The sequence below is a fragment of the Ictalurus punctatus genome, chromosome 10 (genome assembly GCF_001660625.3).
Source record: "Ictalurus punctatus breed USDA103 chromosome 10, Coco_2.0, whole genome shotgun sequence".
NCBI lineage: Eukaryota > Metazoa > Chordata > Actinopteri > Siluriformes > Ictaluridae > Ictalurus > Ictalurus punctatus.
In genome coordinates, this window is record NC_030425.2 from 23,202,501 (window position 1) to 23,223,088 (window position 20,588).

Here is a 20,588-nt window from a genome sequence, read left to right on the forward strand (position 1 = left end):
GGAGCGGGTCAGCTGGCCCAAGCCTTGGTGAAGGGCTTCACTGCAGCGGGTAAGATGTCACTGATCATGGTGACTGTGACCTGAACTTTTATTCATTATCCAGAGAACTTCATTTGCTGGTTTATTCCTGACCTTAAATGTCAGGAAAGAGGGGAAATAACATGCAGACCTTGCTTCTATTCCACTGATTTGATTTGATTTGATTGAGTTGAGCTCTTCTGTGGTTTCTGTAATTCTAGATGCCGGCTCTGCTTTGCTCTTTCATACACATTCACGCACTCTCTGTTCTTCTTTTTGTTCCTGTTGTTGCTCATGGCTATCTCTCTCAGGTGTAATTGCAGCACACCGGATCACGGCCAGTTCTCCAGATACAGATCTGCCAACAGTGGCTGGGCTCAGGGTCAGTGTGTTCTGGCTTCAGCAGACGTGTGTGTGTGTGTGTGTGTGTGTGTGTGTGTGTGTGTGTGTGTGTGTGTGTGTGTGTGTGTGTGTGTGTGGAGACAATAGAGTGGCTCTCTTATAGACCGTGACTGTGTTGTTTTTATGAGTTGTATCATATCATATATATTTTTGTTTTATTCTTTTTAAAAAAATTTTTTTATTTTATTTATTTTTTTTAGAAAATGGGCGTGAACTTCACAACCAGCAACAAGGAAACGACGCATAAGAGCGACGTCCTCTTTTTGGCTGTCAAGCCTCATATTATTCCTTTCGTCCTGGATGAAATCGGACCTGATATTGAAGACAGGCATCTCATCGTGTCCTGTGCCGCCGGGGTCACCATTAGCTCCATTGAGAAGGTCTGGGATAAGAGTAATGCAAATCTGTTCTAACATTATTTGCTTGAAACATGTAACTTCCTTTCCCATGTAATGAAGCATTAATAAGGAATTGCTGTAAAAGCAGGGTTTTAAAATGATTGTGGTTTTGTTTGTCACCAAAACATGTTTTTAAGTCCGTTTAATGATCTTTATATTAAATCAGTTGTTGATTGATGTGCTGGTTCGACAAAAATGTCACTGGAGAACAAACACAAAAAGCACACCTTTACCCTCATAAAGAAATGCAGATTTTAGGACCATGTAAATTAAGTGTCCTCAACTGATGAGGAAGTTCTTTCTGGCCTACAGTTATAACACATGATCAATTCTAATTCCCTTCTTTCTGATTGCTGAAGTAACAGTTTTCAATATGTGTGAAATTTAAGCTTGACTTTCAAAGAGAGAGCAGCAATCAATGACTTGGACTTTGAGCTTGATTCAGGGCTCTGCTTGGGGTTCGTTTCAGAGCTCTGCTCAGGGCTTGACTCAAGACACTACTCTGAGATCTACTTAGGGCTTGACTTGGGACATGGCTCAGGGCTTCACTTGGCTCCCAAATCAGAGATCTACTGAAGGCTTAACTTGGAGCCTGACTCGGAGCTCAACTCGGGGCTTTACTCTGGGTTCAACTCAAAGCTGTACTGGGAACTCGGGGCCCAACTCTACACGGGGCTCCACTCAGAGCTCTACTCTGGATTCAGCTTGTTTGTGTGTGTGTGTATATGTATGTATATGTATGTGTGTGTGTGTGTGTGTGTGTGTGTGTGTGTGTATATATATATATATATATATATATATATATATATATATATATATATATATATATATATATATATATATATATATATATATATAATATTATAAAATAATCTGTGGAAGAAAACAGTTTGCTGATGAGTCACTTTTTTTCTTCTTCAGGACCGATTTTGAATCAACTTGGCCAATACATATTTTATTTTTTTAAATGAACAGTGATGCATTGAAAAGGTCAAGACCTTGTATCAAGTTTAAGATGACTGTAACTATGAACATACTATACACTTTGTATTTATTCTCTTCACACAAGCTACTGTCTGCAGACATGCATTGATTTCATTTATTGGCACTATTTATCAGTATTATCTTTAACAATTGATTTATTATTTATAAGTACTCATATAGATTTCCTACAGGCATCAGACTGAGGTTTTGTTTCGTTTCAGGCTCGCTTTCTATTGCCCTGTAATAGTGCGAGCAGTAATGTGCATCTAATTAAACCTAACCCATCTCTCTCTCTTCAGAAACTGCTCCAGTACCGTGCTGACCCTAAGGTGATCCGCTGCATGACTAACACCCCAGTGGTGGTGCGTGAGGGGGCCACGGTATACGCCACCGGCACGCACGCTGAGGTGGAGGACGGGAAGCTTCTGGAGCAACTCATGGCCAGTGTGGGATTCTGCACGGAGGTAGAGGAGGATCTGATCGACGCCGTTACAGGACTCAGCGGCAGTGGGCCAGCTTACGTGAGTGGTTTTTGGGTTCATGGAAATGATGAGGCTTGCTGTTTGGACGCTGATTAAGCATATTCTTTATATACAGAAGGTGCACTATTTGCTGAATTATTTAGTCTAGTTAACCTGTGATGAGGAGTTTTTAATGTAGCACAGTCTTGAAGCGACAAGTCAGCAGTTCATTGTCGAGGTGTTCAATGCTTATGTTTGTGCGTGCCCAGGCTTTCACGGCTCTCGATGCTCTGGCTGATGGTGGTGTGAAGATGGGTCTGCCCAGGAGGCTGGCTGTGAGGCTTGGAGCGCAGGCACTGCTTGTATGTAGTGCTTTTATACACACATTCTCATGTCCGACAGCAAAGAGCATCTATTCTATGATATGATATGATATGATATGAACTGGCTCCATTGTTTTAGTTCCTGCGATTTATATAATCAGCCAGTTTATTAGGTACAGCTACCTTGTTCAGTTTTATCTGGTAAACCTTCGATATAGGTCCATATTTTACTCATTTATCTGACATAAAAGGCTTAAAGTTGAGGTAAGGTTAAGGGTCTTGCGCAATGACGTGACCTTGATTTGGGTTCACAGCCTTCCGTTCAGTAGCCCAAAGCCTTAACCACTGAGGTGTTTGTGGTGTTGATTTGAGTGTATCAGGCTCCGTAACATTGCAGGAGTTTTTTAAACTCTTTATTTATTTTGTGGCTTTTTATATGTGGCTTCTTCTTCTTCTTCTTCTTCTTCTTCTTCTAATAGAGATTTACCTTGTTGTTACATGTTGTATGTATAAATACACCTAATCCACATATATGATATGACTTGGTTAAAGACTAAATAAAGGTATCCTATGAATCAGTCCTGGTATAGGTCAAACATTAGACAACTTCACATGGTAAAATGCTATGAAGACAAAAATATGACTGAAATGTAAATGTATTAATGGGGTTATATAAGGACTTGCACAATCTGCACTCTGGCTGCAATGACTCCCCTCTTAACTATATAGGAGGCTGCAGCTGAGATCATTAGCTTAGATCATCACTTTTAATGATGTTCAGCGCTAGTTATGAGAACTCACAGATCTTTATTTTTATATCCTCTTAGCAACCTTTTTTTTTTCTTTTTTCCCCCGGAAGGAAAACCTATACACCTGCTCATTCATGCAAATATACGATCTCAGTGACTTTGATCGTGGCATAGTTGGTGGGCTGGTTTGAACATTTCAGAAACTGATGATCGCTTGGGATTTTCAAACGCAGCAGTTTACACAGAATGGTGCAAAAAACGTCCAATAAGCAGCAGTTCTGTGATCAGAAATGCCTTGTTAATGAGAAAGGACAGAGGAGAATGGCCAGACTTTTTTGAGCGGACAGGAACGTTACAATAACTCAAATAAACACTCTTTACAACCACGGTGAACAGAAAAGCAACTCGCAACACGTTGAACCTATCGGGCAAGAACAGGAATCTGCTGCTACAGTGGGACAAGTTTGCCCAAACTGGACAGTTGAAGATCGGACAAACATTGCCTGGTTGTTGTCCAGTCTGTAGTGTAGTTAAGTAATTCAGCTGGTACATTTTAAATGGTAAAAGTTAAACGAAGTACACAAAGTTTCTAGTGAACAGGATGTTTCGAACAGAGCATCTTTAGATGATTATATATAATATATCATAAAAAGTATGCTAGTATGGTTGGTATAAGTTTTCGGTGTCTGATGAACATGTCTTGTATTATTTCCACTTTCAGGGAGCAGCTAAAATGCTCCTGGATTCAGAGCAGCACCCAGGCCAGTTGAAGGACAATGTGTGCTCACCAGGGGGCGCCACCATCCACGCCCTTCACGTCATGGAGAGCGGTGGCTTCCGGAGCCTTCTCATCAATGCTGTGGAGGCTTCGTGTATCAGGACCAAGTACTGCCACTCTTTTTGTCTATTGTCGTCTTCTCTTGTTTTTAGAGATATGGACCAATGTTTCAGAGGTGATGTCTAATCGTGGGCTTGTCCTGTATTTGTGTTTTCTCTTCTTTTCTTTTCTTTTCTTTTTTTTTTCACAGGGAACTGCAGTTTCTTGCTGATCAGGAGCAAATCTCTCCTGCTGCTATTAAGAAGACCACGCTGGACAAGGTGTTGCAGCAGCCTGGTGTCTCTGCGAACAGAGTGGGAACCAAGAGCAGAGTCAACTTATTCAACAAAACCGGAATTAAGAAAGCTTAAGGAATGTTACACACACACTCACACACACACACACACACACACACCCCTCTTACTTTATTCACTCCTTTGGGCGCAGATGTTAATCCAACTATTCTGATGAATTTTGAACAGAGTAGTTTGGTATAAATGTACACACACGCGCACACACACACACACTTGTACGGACTTGGACTGAAACGAACAGAAGTGCATTTCCAGCATGCTGTCTATCGCCTTGTGCCTCCTTGCAGCAGCAGACAGCTTGTTCGCTCCCTTGGGAGTAGCATCAGGAGTTACAGGCAGCAGATGCTACATGACGTTATCATTTTTTTTTTTCTTAAGTACCTTTCTGTCCTTTAAAAAAATCGACAGTGATATCAAATTTTGTTTTGTCATCTACATATTTGTAATATTTGAATTTTGAAGTATCCACATCTAATATTTGGGCCCAAAATCATTGTATGTATGTTTGTTCTTGTCTTAGTGCTCTACTTTAGCACATAATAATTTATATATATATATATATATATATATATATATATATATATATATATATATATATATATATATATATATATATATATATATATATATATATATATATATATATATATATAATATTTTATTTGTGCTGCATGGTGAATCACTGGAGTGACTCACTACGCCTACCCTTCAGGGCTCTAGAGTCGCAAAGATCTTTTGAATTTCTTCATCTGTAGAAGGAAGTGAAGGTGCAAAAGTCATGTGTGGTCTTTCTTTTTGTGTGCAACATCTTGTCTGCTCCCTCGTCTTTGTTAAAACCCTTTATAAAGCTATGAGGCAAAGTATAAAAAAAAATAATAAAAAAAAGCACATTCAGTACAGTTGGACACATACTTGATGTGAATTGTATGATTTAACTTGTTTTATAATTTGTGAAGTTACTTTTGGAAATATAAGAAGAAACCTGGTCATGAGGAGTTTCAGTATGTTGTAATGAATGAAACTGTTTCGGCTTCCTGTAGACTTGAATTGAAAGGTGCTGATTCTAATAAAGAACCCCTTTTTATTTGGAGCATTTTAAAAATATATTTTATTTATTTATTTTTGCTGACCGAAGAGAAAATGCTAGACTTAAAGGATATCACAGACCAAACGTGTTTCAGATAAGGAAGAATTTCCATTTATTTGTTCCCTGTGTGTAATTATAGCAAGAGGATAGTATGCATAATTAATGGTTTTGTAATTGAATTAACTGGAAACCTTTCCCTGAAGTCCATTAGTCAACCTTACAGAACCCCTTTAATAACCTGTGTGCTCTATCATTTATTTGCAGTGCCAAGCACAAATCTTAATGACTTTAAGATCCAAAACTATTCAGAGGACAATTTGCTGTTTTTACAATGTATAATCTCAACACCATATGGTTTTCACATTCCTTAACTCTTCAGTTCAGATTACATCTATTTAAATTTGCCCTCTTAACAAAGAGTACCACATTATAGATATTCAGCTGATCACAAGATATTCGATTTCAAACAGAACTTCACTCTTGCCTTGAGCATTTTTCAAATCTGACACAATAAAAGCTTCACCTTGTGAATAATGAACATTAAGCAACAGTGAGTTTAAATGGCAGCGCCACAAGTTGTAATGCTAGTTTCTTCATGTGTCACAAATGAAATATTCAGTGGAATTTGCATGGAGTACATTTTGTTAGTGCTCGACATTGTCTGGTACAGGGTATTATTTGCCTGATCCATCTAAGAGCCTGATCTGCAGATGTGAACAAGCTCTTTTATGCAGTTTTTATTTTTATTTTCAGTTCTTAAAATGCACCTTTGAGCTCCTGCAAGTGGAATGGTCTCTAATAGGTTCCTGAGATATGGAGAAATGGCTTTTATTGCATTTACATTTCTGACGATAACCCCCCCCCCCCCCCCCCCCCACCCCCTAAAAAAAGCATCTTACGAGTGAATTATAAAGCTGAGTAGATGAGCGTTAAAGGTCTTATTTGAATTCACTACTTTCCTGCCACTAATGCAAAAACCTTAACTACACAATTACCACGACTACAACAAACCATAAGGATTTTCCATTGCCTTCCATGTCTTGCATGTTTGCCCTCGCTTTCCCCTCACTTTCCCCTCACTTTATTTTAAAATTCTATCAGCGTCTTAAAGGATGATGCACATGTATGCACATACCTATATAAGGTATGTGGTATGGAAACTGGAGAACCTGACAGAATCCCAGGTCAGAGTAAAGCTTTAAGAAACTCTAGCATGTTCAGTTTCACCTCCTCACCAAATGATGTGCTATATCTAGATCAGGGGTGTCCAATCTTATCCGGAAAGCGCCGGTGTGGGTGCAGGTTCTCATTCCAACCAAGCAGAAGCCACACCTGAGTCTATTGAAAGTCAAGATCAATTGATTAAACAGGTGGAATCAGATGTAGCTCCTACTTGGTTGGAATGAAAACCTGCTGGCCCTTTGCGGATAAGATTGGACACCCCTGATCTAGATGAATGCTGCCCAAGTGCTGAATGTAGACATGCTGATGATGTTCTAGTGATAAATTATGATATTACATTACATGTGTCACAGACTGGCAATATGTCAGCCGTTTTACTGCTAGGGTTGGGGCAATCCCTCCAACCCCAGAAGTTGATCCTTCTGCAAGTGGGCCAACTGACACTTCATTCCTGGTTTTGGGACATCTAGGCCATGATATTGAGCATCCATTCCTAACAAGGAAATCAATATTTTTGTGGCTTTTAGTATGAATATGATAGCCTTAAGGTTATCTATAAGCTAGTGTTCTCCAAAACAATGACAAATTTTGCATTTAGATTACGTATGCATACCAGTATGGATCAGCAATTTTTATGACCTCATTCTGCACTTCAGCTTCTTGTCAGATTTTCTGTCCAATCAAATGCTCTCTAGGACCTGAAGTGTCCTGCCCCCAACAGTTAGTAGGCTGTGACATAAGCTAAATGCTATTGACTATTTAAAAAGGGGGAGGTGCCACTTGATATGTCCCGCTCTACATAAATTATAAATGAAATTCTTTGCTTCTTCATTTTCTCATTTGGGTTGGCAAACTTTTGAACATATTCAGCTACACTAGTAAACTGGTTCATGCCTAAAAGGGTTGAAATTCTTTGGAATCCTTTCTAACGAGGAAGCACTCTGTTGTAAGGTTCTGGAAAGACTGAGTAATACCTTCTGTTAACATCTCATTGCATAATTTAGGTTCTGAAGTCAGTAGCGCAGACCCAAATCAAAATGATGTTTTGAATGCTTGTAAAACAAGTATTGCAGGAAAAAATTGTCATCAGTGTGCATCAGAAAAAAATGTTGGGCAAGAGAACCACGAGCCTCGTTTTTCCTTCCTTTTACTGTAAAGCACAACTTACAGGATTGCATAATGGGACTTTATTCCATTTGACACATGCATCAAATGTCCTCCCTTTAATTTCACAGACCAATGTATTTTAACAAGATGGAATTTCTATATCTCATGTTAAAGCAAGACATTACAGGTGAATAGGATCAATTAAAAACAAATTAGATATTACAGTCAGTACTCGCCAGCTGATCACTGATCTTTCACTAAAAGTATTTTTATGTATTGGAAATTTTTCAAGAATTTACATTTATTTATACAAAATGAGCATTTTCTAATTAAATCTGCACACATGCAGCCTAATGCATTTTAGTTTATTTCACTGTGAAAATACTCTCGAGATAATTTACCATTAACACTGTTTATTGGAACAGAATTTCTTTAATATTTAACCAAGTAAATGCCAATCCTGGTAGAAATGATGTATATTTTTGTCACTTTCCAGTAAAATCTAATGCAAATCCAACCATTATCAACAATTAGTGATAATTTGTTTCACGCAGGTCATCTAGAAACTGAATTTATCTTCCTGAATATATATATATATATATATATATATATATATATATATATATATATATATCACCTTTTGAGGATTTTTAGGCAAATGGGTTTAAAAATACAATGGAATTTCATGTGTTTCTGCTCTAGTTAGTGTGGTTTATAAGGTTTAAAAGGAAAATTGCACGTATATCATATAATGACATAAAAAAGCTTTTCAGATGATGTTTCCGATGTGATGGACAAAAAGTGAAACGAACACTTTTGTGCTGATACGGTTTAAGATAAGACATATGTTATATAAGCAAGTTACCAAAAAGTCTGAACAATCACCAAAATGGTTCTTTCTACCTGTAGTATCTTGAGTTTATCCTTGTTTTTCCTTCCATGTTGCATTTTATTATCAGACAAAACCAGACAGGATTGCATAATAGAATCGTATTGCATCAACTTTCATACATTTCCCCTTTAACATCATAGATATTAGTCATTTACCAAGACAGAAGTTCAAGTTCAATATCTCAAGTTATATCTAAGAAAAATACATTTTGCACCTTACTTTGTACTGATGTATCATCTCAGTGAGTGCCTGTACTCTCTGTGTGTGTGTGTGTGTGTGTGTGTGTGTGTGTGTGTGTGTGTGTGTTGCTAGAGTATGAAATTTCTTCTATGGTGAAGAAGGTGTGCTGCCAACTCCGCCGGTACAGGTAGTACCCGAGACAGCCAGAAGTCTCGACTATTTATAGAACAGAATTTTGTATAGATTTTTTTTCTGACCGGCTGACATGGAGAGAAGGCACGATTCACCGCCTGGAGAGACAGACTGCCTGTTTTAGAACTTCACTGTCAGCGTCATTTGCAACAGGACACCTTGGGGATGACCCGCATGTCAGATTGCACACTGAAGAAGCCAGGAACCAACAGCACAATTTTGGAAAGAGGGGGCACTCTGGAACATCAGTGGAAGTGCAAATTGACATCACTGAAGCGTGCCATTCCTTATAGGCACAGTATCACCGTTCTGTAGTACGTTATAGTAGTTTCTCCACAAGCCACACAAGGTCACAGACATTCCTCCTGGGACTCTATTAGGCCTATTTATGTTTTTGCACCTGTGATAAATCCAGTTCATTTCCAAACAATTCCACACACAGATTACTGGTAAATGTGCAAAACCGATTAACCCTCCTCACTATAGAAAAGTGTGATAATGAGAAACATGGGAAGTGCCTGTCTGTTCTTGAGGGAGATGTTTTCATATCCCTCAAGTATGCTGAATGACAAGCAGCTGCAGGATTAGTTCCAGTGTCAGCGTGGCGATTAGAAATGTGGGCCTTGTGTAGCGCTTTCCGAAGGCCACTGTTTATTTGCGTGCATGATGGGAAGTCAAGTAGGCACTAAAGTGTGCCGCTAATCCCTCTTTTATTCCTGAGGTTACACCCCGTCTGCCTCATCAGTCTGAAACACTGATAACTCCTCACTCAAACAGCTTCTATTAAGATGCTATTTCCTTGAAACACGGTGGCCTCAGCACCTCTTTCCTTGCTGCCTTGTCTTCTTCTTCTTTTTTTTTTTTTTTTGAAAAAGGACCTGTAACTGTCATGTCATTGGCTTTAATCATTCTTCACAGCCATCTTGCTCTGTCAACCACAAGAAACAGTAGTATTTGTTCAAGAACCTATGCTTTCTCCTTATCACCCTGCCCACCCTTCGTGTCTCTGCAAAAACCACATCAGCATCAATGTACTCAGAAAGAAGGTACCAGGAAGGTGGGGGCAGAAAAAAGAGAAATGGGTCTGTGAAGTAAAATTTTATCGTTGCTGTGCAGCTGGTGGCTAGGAGGGGAAAAAAGGAAACGAAGGGGAGGTCTGACACTGGGTAAGACTGCTTGCTTGCAGCCGCAGTGAATCATCACTTTGGCTTCCTTTCCTGGAGCTGGCTGCTCCAGCCGGGCTGAGCATTGAGCTCACACACAGAGAGCAAACAGAGCTCTGCTCAGATATAATTAGGCTGGAAGATGTCAGTGCTTTGAGTAAATCCAGCATTCATTCTATATCGCTCACAAAAGACCTCTTGAGCGAGCCCTGCCACGGATATACATCCACACATAGAGGCTAACACATTGCACTTCCACAAACTCTTAAAAAGTGTGTTTGCTAAACAGAGGCTAAGAACAGTCTTTTGTGTACGGTGAGCCTCTGTCCTGAAGATCACCACTCTAGTTTGGTATAGAACAAACCAATGCACTCTAAACTAACCAAACAGATAATCCACATTATTCTTCCCTTTTCCAGTTTATTCTCCTTTCCCATTTCTTTCCCAGCTCCAAACACAGCTGAACCATACACTCGATTCTTCTATTGCTGATTCTCTTTACTTGAAAAAGAACCCTAATTCAATTCAACAAGTTCATTATGTATATTACAGCCAGGTAACTACCAAACGGTTCTGAATATCACTTCTCCAAAACTGGAACTGGAAAAGCCAGATGTATTTAGTGTTCTTGATGGGAACTGGAAGAGACCTAAAAGGGGGATTGTCTGGAACGATGGTTCTCAAAATGGGGTCCGGGATGCATAGTCAGGGTGTCTGTGAAATGTATTGGGCTCCACTCCTGTAAGTCAAAAACAGAAATCTGAGGCTACAGTGGGCACAGGCTCACCTAAACTGGACAACTGAAAATTGGAAAAACGTCACCTGGTCTTTTTCCAGTTTCCACATTGTGCCCACTGTAGCCTCTGATTCCCCTTTTTGGCCTTGGCCCGATGTGGTCTTCTGCTGTTGCAACCTCAGGTTTTGACATGTGCCTTTTTAGATGCTTTTCTGCTCACCACGGTTGTAAAAAGTAGTTATTTTAGTTACTGTAGACTTCCTGACAGCTGAAACCAGCCCAGAAGTCTGGGCATTCTCCTCTGACCTCTCTCATCAACAAGACTTCTGCCAGTCACTGGATGATTTTATGTATTATGCACCATTCTGTGTAACCTCCAGCGATTGTTGTGCCTGAAATCGCAGGAGATTAGCAGTTTCTGAAATACTCTAACCTGCCTTTCTGACACCAACAACCATGCCATAAAGTCATGGTTTTCAAAGTCACTGAGATCACATCTTTCTCTGTTCTGATGTTTGATGTGAACATTAACTGAAACTCTTGGAAAGCTCTTTGTGGAAAGTTCAGGGATTAAAAATACTTTATATCTGTAAACTCTATGGGTGGGTTGCACCAATAAGGATTAATCTTAAATCTAGATTAAATCAAGGTTTATCTAATAATTCTTTTGCACCAAACTTTAAACCTTGTTTAAAAATAAGCAGGCTTACATTTACACCATCATCTTAATCCTGGATTTAATTTCACAATAAACCTGGATTAACTATAATCTTGTTGCTCCATCACTTTAAACTCAGGGGTTTTTTTTCATTAGAATTTTTTCATTTTCTCAGCTTGTACCCGTTATGCGAATGAGCAGTTAATAATGGCAGTTGAATTTTTTTTTAATTCAAAGTTTAAACTTCACGATCCCTTTGTAGTCACTCAAGTGGAAGTGAAAGAGTTACATTGCTGCTGTTTAGTTACACTGGAGAATTCATATATTACCACGTTGATGAAATCCACATGCACTGCCACAATGTTGCCAAGGGCGAGTCCATCATGATGGAGAAAATTAATCGTAAATGGAGGTTTCAATCATAGGTTAGAATTCTAATCCCTGATTTGTTAATCTGTGTTGAAAATTAAGTGGTGCAACACTTTTTAAAATAAAGCCCGGATCTACAAATCCTAGATTAGCTCTTAACTGTGCTTAATTTGATCCTTATTGGTGCAACCCACACTATGTCTCCAATAAATAGCCAAAATATTATTGTACACATTGAAATAATGAGTCTAATGTTTGTATAGTTAGGTAAAGCATTGCACAGGGGGCCTGTGGAATATATTTTACATTTAAAGAGGTCTCTGCCTGCAACAACTGCTGGTCTGAGAACCCAAGGACAAAACCGGGAACGTGGCAAAGACAACTATTGTGTACTATGATAAATTATGTCATAAGCACAACTTCAGGGAATACAGAATATTCTTTCAATATATTGTGAAGGCAGGAAATGACATAATATACAAGCCTGTGCAAGAGTTATACTCAATGTTAAAAGTGACAGAGAGGCTGTAACAGACTTAACAAAGGCTATATCTCTCTAAAACATATATTTTATTGGGTTTTACCAACCAGGTAAAGAGTAAAGATACACATATACAGTATGTAAAAAAGTAAGTAGATGTGTAACCCTTTACTTTAAATAAATACGAAAAAAAAAAGGGTACACATTAAAATCCATAGTGTTCAATTAACACCCAGAGTGTTCATTTGTGTCCAATGGACTTATATAATAAACACTATATGGTGTAAATTCAACATGCTGGGTGTTAGATCAACACTGGGGATTTTGCTGTGTAGAAAAATAATATTAAGCCTGGTGAATATAAAAGTGGAGAATAAATCTGTCATTACCATATACATCAGTAGCAGTCAACTAAATTGTATATATATATATATATATATATATATATATATATATATATATATATATATATATATATATATATATATAAACACACACTAGGTATACAAGCTCTAATGCATTACTTATATTTCCATCTATTGTGATTAATGTCTTAGGAAGTCAGTTATAGTTTCAGATGCCTGGTGCCAAACTTGAGTTGTTGTAGTTTTTGTGCTACTAATTAGAGCAGTTGATGGTTCAAGATGGACAATATCCATGTAATAGGATAACTGCAAATGCTTTGATAGACTTTCGAAACGGAACCACTAACATGATCATACCTAGTTACTTTTTTCTGCTGTTAATCCTTTAGAAAATGTTAGATTTGAGTTGATTTCTTAGGGTTGATTGCAATGAAAGTATACTTTTCACATTGACATCAGAATGGCAACAAAGTCTGCCTGAACTATTCTATTAAAACAACATGTTTAACCTTTACCTTTATTCTAATATTGCTACTGAGTGTGCATGTACTGTATACCCATATATAAGAGAAGAAGTGGATATGCATAATCGAATAATTTAGCCCATTCCATTCCCCTTTAATTTTCCCCTATGCCCCTATAGCCTACTCTGATTAGTTTATTGATTACATGACAAGTAAACTAAGATGTAAAAATGTATTATTTCTCTTTTGTTGAAATAGTTCAATTAACCAATATTTATCAAAAATTGGGTGAATACTGGTATATTGAGACACCAGGTTAATTCTCACAGTGTAACTTATCAGCATTTACTGCTTTATAGAAGTAACATGACTAAATTCATGCATCATCATATAAGGTTCAGAATCAAACAAGAAGTTGACCTCAAAAATCTTAGGGTAGGAAAAATGATGTTTTCTCTAGTTTTCAACCCCCATACTGTTATAACATTGTAATAGCTAATGTATTACACATTTTTATGGCGTATATGTACATGAGATGTACTATTGTAGCAAAATAAGCATACAGTTAAATCATGTACATAAGGTTCAAAATTTAATTTTTTTTTAAATATCAAATTTCCAAACATGGTTTGGTTTGACCTTGATATGTGATCCTGATATGTAAATATGATTCCGCCTACTGTGTTCATACAATATTAGAATATGTTGATGATGAAACTGGAGAGATTCTGTTGTTGAAGTTTGATTTGTTGATGCCATGAATAAATATGCTGTGAATAACATTTAAATTAAGGATGAAGGTAATGTCTGTGTTACCTTCTGGCTCTCCCTTTTAGTTATGCTGTCATAGCTAGTCTTGCCAGAGTAGAGAATATAAATTACCTGAACCATTACGTGACAATTAACATACCTAGCCCCCCCCCTCCCCCCTCTCTGTCTATCAAGCTGCATATGCTAGTCTTGAGATACCATTGATCCTGACCCCTTCTGCTCTCTGGACCTGCCTGATCCATACTGATGCCCTACTTCTGCATGGACTTCTCATCACTCTCATCACTTTTGACTTCTCATCACTTGGATATCACTCGCTGTTGCTGAGGATGGCTCCACACAGACAGCCTCAAGTTCAATGAGAATACTGCAATTGATACAAACAGTTTTGCTGTGATGGCTTAGAACTACAAGTCTGCATCAGTGAACGCATTATAACTTCCACGAAATAGACTTCATGTGAAAACTATGATGAATTTCCGAGTCACACGATCGCACTTTTTGACCATGTAGTACACAGTTATAGAAGAGAATTATTTATAATCGCACTATTCGTTGTCACCCAGATGAGGATGGCTTCCCTTTTGAGTTTGGTTCCTCTCAAGGTTTCTTCCTCATATCGTCTCAGGGAGTTTTTCCTTGGCACCATCGCTGCTGTCTTGCTCATTAGGGATATGGTTATAAATGTAAAATTTAGATAAATTCAATTATTCAATTCAATTTTATTTGTATAGTGATTTTAACAATGGACACTGTCATAAGGCAGCTTTACAGAAATGTAGGATATAAATTTTAAATTGAAAAATGTATAAATTTATCCCTAATGAGCAAGCCAGAGGCGACCAGGGCAAACCTTGAGAAGAACCAGACTCCCATCCTCATCTGGGTGACAATGAATAGTGCGATTATAAATAATTCCCTTCTATAACTGTGCACAACATGGTCAAAACGTGCAATCGTAACCAGGAAACTCATTGTAGTATAGTATTTGTAGTACAGCATAATATAGTATAGTAGAGTATATGACAATGTCCATTGTTAAAAGTGCTATATAAATCAAATTAAATTGAATAGGATTAAGGGCCAACAGTGGCAGTAGGTGGTGGTGCTGGGGCTTGAACCCCTGACCTTCTTATTAGGAGCTCAGAACCTGCTCTTCCTGCTGTATTATATAAATAACACGAAAGCAATAAAGCATAGACATGGTGGAAATAGAAATAAATAAATAAATAAAAATCTGAATTCACCCTACATTTCACATAAGCGCTAACAGGTGGCGTCTGTTTAAAGTGCACCTGCTCCTTTAAGACTTCCTCTCCAAGTTGCGTAGATCCTTCATGAATGAAACCACGTGACCAAACATCATATGACGTCTGGCCTCCTCGGCGCAAGAGAAAGCGGATCAACAAGGAGAAGGTGGGAGTGTTACAACAATTTCTGAAGCAGCGTCGGCAAAAAAAACTTCACCTCCGCCGCCTCAAACTTCTACTTTTGAACCCGTGCCAGTCGCGGAGACGCTTCCCGCTCACATTCGGTGAGTGAACCGCGCTGTTATTGTTGTTTTGTGGGTTTTGTTGTGAGCGAGGTGAAAGGACCTGAGTTAGCTGACACTCGCAGGCGGTCGCGTCGTGTCGTGTCAGACTCGCTGGCTTGCGGATCTGTTTTGCTGAGTGCGCACGCTTTGGCGTTTCGACTCTCAGCGCGCGAGCGAGCGTGTGTTAGTCTGCGTGTGCGCGCGCGCGTGTTAGTGTGTTACGAAAGCGTCAAGCGAAAGGCTTCGCTTATTTAAAGGCGCTCTAAGCCGTGCTGATTCATCACGATCATCATCACGGGGTCACACCGAGCCGCGCCGTGTTTGTCTCGGCTGGACATCCACCCAGAGGAGCCCTTTAACCGCTACACAAAGGGAACGTTACTGGAGTAAGTCTCCGCTTATTTTCCCGGAACAATTAGTCCAGGTGTGTGCAGATGTGTTTGTTTGCATGGTCTCTGGAAGAATGTGACGCGATCGCTTTGAGGCCACGTCTTATATATATGTATGTATGTATGTATGTATGTATGTATGTGTGTGTATGTGTGTATTATTTTTTTATGGATGTTAGCTCCCATAGTAGCGAGAAAGCATGAAAAAACAGCCAGATCTCCAAATCTATCTATCGTATGTATGTGTGTATGTTAGCGTGTATGTATGTGTGTATATATATAATATAATATGATATAATATAATATAATATAATATAATATAATATAATATAATATAATATATACAAACACGCATGTTAATTTTAACAATGTTCCATTATTCAACACAAGAACATACCCTCATCTCATCTGATCTAATCTCACCTCATCTGGCATCCTCAGATCGGAGGATCGGAGGTAACATTAAGCCAGGAGACATCATTGAGCAGGTTTCCGAGTTATCTAGCTTGTTATTTCCCACCAGGAACTGAAAATGACAGCTAGGATCCCACCCTGTTTGCCAACGTAGTAGTAACTAGGTAGCTAATAATAGCAGGATGATGTTAAGCGTACTATTTCCAGAAGGTTGTAGCCCCGTGGTCATGATGTCTGTTGTTTTTGTGTGAGGTCGCTCATTATAGCAACAAGCAGGGATAGAAATTCACACTTCACCCATGAGTTGTGTGTTTGTTTTTTGTTGTTGTTGTTGTTTTTCATTTGCCAGTGGGATTCTATGCAGCTAGAGCTATGTTGTGCAGAATGCTGAAACAGACTGAAGGCATGTGATCAGAGAATTCCTGTGCTGATTTATTGATGGATCATTTGGGCTCTAATCTCTAATTGAGACGTGACGGGTCTGTGGGCATTCTGACTTGGGGTTAAGATGCTGATTCATCAGTCACCATGTCTCTGGTTTGGGAATGAGACCCTGGTACGAATCTTGGTGTTGATGACATGGAGGCACCCGGATGCCTCTGCGCAGATGTTCTGGATTTTAGGAAGAGGACTCTGCGAAATGCCCAAGCATTGTGTGATGGTTTGTTTTATATATGCACATATGGCATGGCTAAAAACTATAATACACAAATAGTCACTGAATCCATTTTTAGCACTGAACCTATTTCTGGGATTGTTGTATTTTCTAGAACGTCTATCCCAGTGTTATGAAGCATCAATAGATGGTTATACATTATAAGATAAATCAGTGTCAGTGTCTGTCATGGTTCATGGAGAGCCATGTAATTCATGATGGGAAGTGGAAAGGCCCAGAGACTCTAAACTGATTGCTCAATTTGTTTATTTGTTTGTTTGCCCCCCCCCCCCCCCCCCCCCCCATATCCACACAACAATTAGCAGAGTGATTTACAGGAGTAACATGTAAAGGGGGTTTGCAGAGAGACAGCCTCCCTTTTAAGAGCTACATCCAGCATATTATCCCCAAATCGTCTGATAAAATTTGAATTGTAATTTGTGGTGGTGCTGCAATTAGCAGCACAAATGGTCTGGTTGAGAGGCTGAGGAACAAGTGTAATTTGATCAGCCGAGTACTTAGGCTGCACTTTAGGCAGTGCAATTTTTGCTCCACATTCACTTTCTCCAGCTTAATTGAGCACTGACCGATGCTGATGGGCAGAATGTGCTGATGGCGGAACAGAAAAGCCAACAGAGGAGAGAAAGAGATAAGATTAAGAATGTGCGATGGGACCGGCCCGAGACGGAGGAGAACAAGAAGGGTTTTGTCTTCAAGGAATTCTCATTGTGTATGTGTCTCTCTCTCGCGCTCTCTCTCTCTCTGTCTTTCTCTCTCTGTCTCTCTCACGCTCTCTCTCTGTGTCTCGTTCTGTCTCGCTCTCTCTGTCTTTCTCTCCCTCCAGAAAAAAAAATGCTGAAGCAACCGAAACGCTTCCTCGCTTGACAGATGGCGTTTTCACTTGTTACTTAGCTTGCTATTTTATGAGTTTGATTAGGCCGAAGTGTTAAACGTATGCAGCAGGTTTATGGAGCATGCGTGTAGGAACGTGCATGTTTTAGAGAAGTTTTTTCAACTCCTCCATATAATGCACACTGTTAAACATGCATGCACATTTTAAGTTCATTCTCTCTTTCCATTAATGAAGTTCTTACAGACTTGTGTGGAGTTCATTTTGTGTCATATTTGATTGACGTGAAACTGCTTGTTGTCTAAAAGACCAGATTTCCATTTTTATTAAGTATTAAGGCATGAAGATGGGCTCCTCTGTGATAGTGTAGCATTTCAGCCAGATGTTTGAATGTGTGTTAGCTTAAAGCAAGTGTTTTTTTGTTGTTGTTTTTTGCTTATTTCCAGCGCTGAATGCTGTACATGCAACTTTTGGAGGAAAAAATGCGACCCTTGCATCATCGTGGCACAAAAAAGAGAAATGTGATGGTTTGCATTTACAGTACGAGTTTTGCAACAGATGGCAGTTTTCGTGCTTCCTCTTTCTGCTAACAGGTAGTCTAACCTCCTTTTTTTTTTTTTTTTTAAACTACTCCTCTTCTGCTTTTTCACTTCCAGAGCAAAGATGATGACAGTGAATAAAATGACCGTCTGGACTGCAGTCACTGCTGATTTCTGTTAAATTCCATTCTCTAGAGATCCTGGGTCATGCAGTTAGGTTGGCTTGTATTATTGGAACAGCAAGAAGTAAAGAAGCATTGTTCCTTTATTTCTGTTCATACCAGGTGTAGTAAGAGGGAGGCGAGCAGATTCGGAAGTTGGCGAGGCGCTGAAAAATGTGTCATCTGTCTTTTTTTGGAAGAGCAACCTTAATTTATTAATGAGGTTCAGCGGCACATTTTTTTTTTTTTTTTTTTTGCTGTAAAGTTCTCAGAATGAGTGATGCGCCACCCTCCTTCCTTTTCTCCTCCTGTCTCGGTGCTGCTTTCTGTCTGTCTACGTCCTGTTTAATAAATATATGTTTAGTGGCTTCAGTTATGAGCACGAATGAATGGCGCACGGCGTTTAGTGAGTTAGGAGCCTCAGATTTATCACCATTTGTGAAGGAATTGCCAGAGCTCTCTGCTTCATCACGCCTGGTTTACACACGCGCACGCACACTTGCACACAAACACGCTTATGCGTCAGTTGTTTTATGCTTATGTGTGTAGCACCCGTCATGTAACCTAGACTTTCACACCCACACACTATCAGAAAGCTTAATGAGCTACATCTTTATAGGCTTTCCTCTGCTATGTGTCAGGTGGCTTAGAGTAAACACACGCTCAAGGTGATCATTAACTCATGTGTGTTTAACCGTGCACGTTTTCTCGTCGTGACAACAGTGTCCAATGGTGACCGTCCTTTCTTGTTCCCAGCCTGAGCTAATCAACTGTGACTGATTTTTTAGAATTGACAAATAATAATAATAATAATAATATAATAATAATAATAATAATAATAATAATAATAATAATAATATTTACACATCAAGCCCATCGGTGTTGGGTTTTCATCGCAGTGAGTGTCGAGCTCCGTGTGTAGGCACGCGCCAGGGATCCGGAGGGACGAGTTTGAAAGCTTCCACAAGATAAAGGGACCGAAGGTCTCGAGAGAGGGAATGACAGACAAAAGAGGGAGGGAAGAGGACTTTGGGGTGGCAGTGAGGAAGGAGGGGGCGGGTGGGGGTGGGAGGTGGTGGGGGATCAGGAGAGTCTATTTTTTCCACTCTGTCTCTCTCACTCTTGCTCTAGCGCGCGCTCAGTAATGATGAAATAGGTTGTAAGAAGATGAAATAGGTTGTAAGACGCGTAATCTCTCCTCTGCAGTAGAATATCTATCACATTTCTCTCTCCTGTTTCATAAAGGAACGAGAAGAGAGAGCTGTGCAGGATTTAACGATGGTTTCTGTGGGGAATCTTTCAAATTTCACAACATTCATTTGTCACAAACTGCTGTTTGAGGGATTTCTTGCTGTTGGGTGTTTGAGTTGCGCAATAAAGGTCACGTAGGGGAAAACAAACCACTGTAGGGTTAAAATGTTAGGGGTTAAATAAGGATTTAAGTGGATGAAGCCGTGTGTAATAACTATTCATCTTAATTAACCTCGTTAATTGACTTTGATCATAGGTGAAGGTCTTCCCGTACACCTTTTAAGAAAGGATGAAATCAGATTTATATTTTGTTTTCTGAGTGAAGGGCATGCATGGATCACTCTTGGAAAGCGTTGCGTCATGATCTTTCACTCCAAGAATATTAATAATAGCTGTTCACAAGCAGAAAAGTTTTATAGAATACTATCTACTCTCCGTTTATTGTATATTGAGGAGAGAATTTTAGTCACGACATCTTATTTGACCCAGTTGGGTTGCACAGTGAAATGTGGATATTCATAAGGTCTTGTTTTTTTGGGGGGGTTTTTTTTCCGTGGCATTGAAGGCTTTCTTGGACTGCCGGGCTGGGCTGAATGTCTCCGAGTTGCATCATCTCACCAGCAATATGCCGCAGTTTTTACCCGCAGTGGCACGCTGCTCCTGCCATGCTCCAGCTGCGAAA

The 20,588-nt window shown here is 39.3% G+C and overlaps 2 protein-coding genes and 1 long non-coding RNA gene across 4 annotated transcripts in view; 2 read left to right on the forward strand and 1 right to left on the reverse strand.

Annotated features, from left to right (window-relative positions):
• The window catches only part of pycr1b (pyrroline-5-carboxylate reductase 1b), an 8,369-nt gene extending 2,813 nt beyond the window's left edge, over positions 1-5,556 (forward strand). Inside the window, exons 2-8 of the mRNA XM_017478465.2 lie at positions 1-49; positions 330-400; positions 621-800; positions 2,102-2,323; positions 2,533-2,625; positions 4,057-4,220; positions 4,364-5,556. The exon at positions 1-49 is cut by the window's left edge and continues 37 nt beyond it. Of these exons, the coding sequence (XP_017333954.1) occupies positions 1-49; positions 330-400; positions 621-800; positions 2,102-2,323; positions 2,533-2,625; positions 4,057-4,220; positions 4,364-4,523 (939 nt within the window). The 3' untranslated portion in view covers positions 4,524-5,556. The remainder of the gene's footprint in view (positions 50-329; positions 401-620; positions 801-2,101; positions 2,324-2,532; positions 2,626-4,056; positions 4,221-4,363) is intronic.
• LOC124628556 (uncharacterized) lies at positions 4,420-19,885 on the reverse strand. The gene is made up of 2 exons (XR_006983135.2): positions 19,520-19,885; positions 4,420-4,455 (listed from the first exon to the last, which is right to left on the reverse strand). It is a non-coding gene; the product is annotated as an uncharacterized LOC124628556 (long non-coding RNA).
• Positions 15,500-20,588, forward strand: part of mafgb (v-maf avian musculoaponeurotic fibrosarcoma oncogene homolog Gb) — a 19,094-nt gene continuing 14,005 nt past the window's right edge. The window contains exon 1 of one of the 2 annotated variants that reach the window (XM_017478462.3): positions 15,500-15,647. The gene's annotated coding sequence lies outside the window, so the exon portion shown is untranslated. Of the gene's footprint in view, positions 15,648-15,927; positions 16,034-20,588 lie in introns of those variants that run through there. The other variant, XM_017478463.3, reaches the window with a different exon arrangement.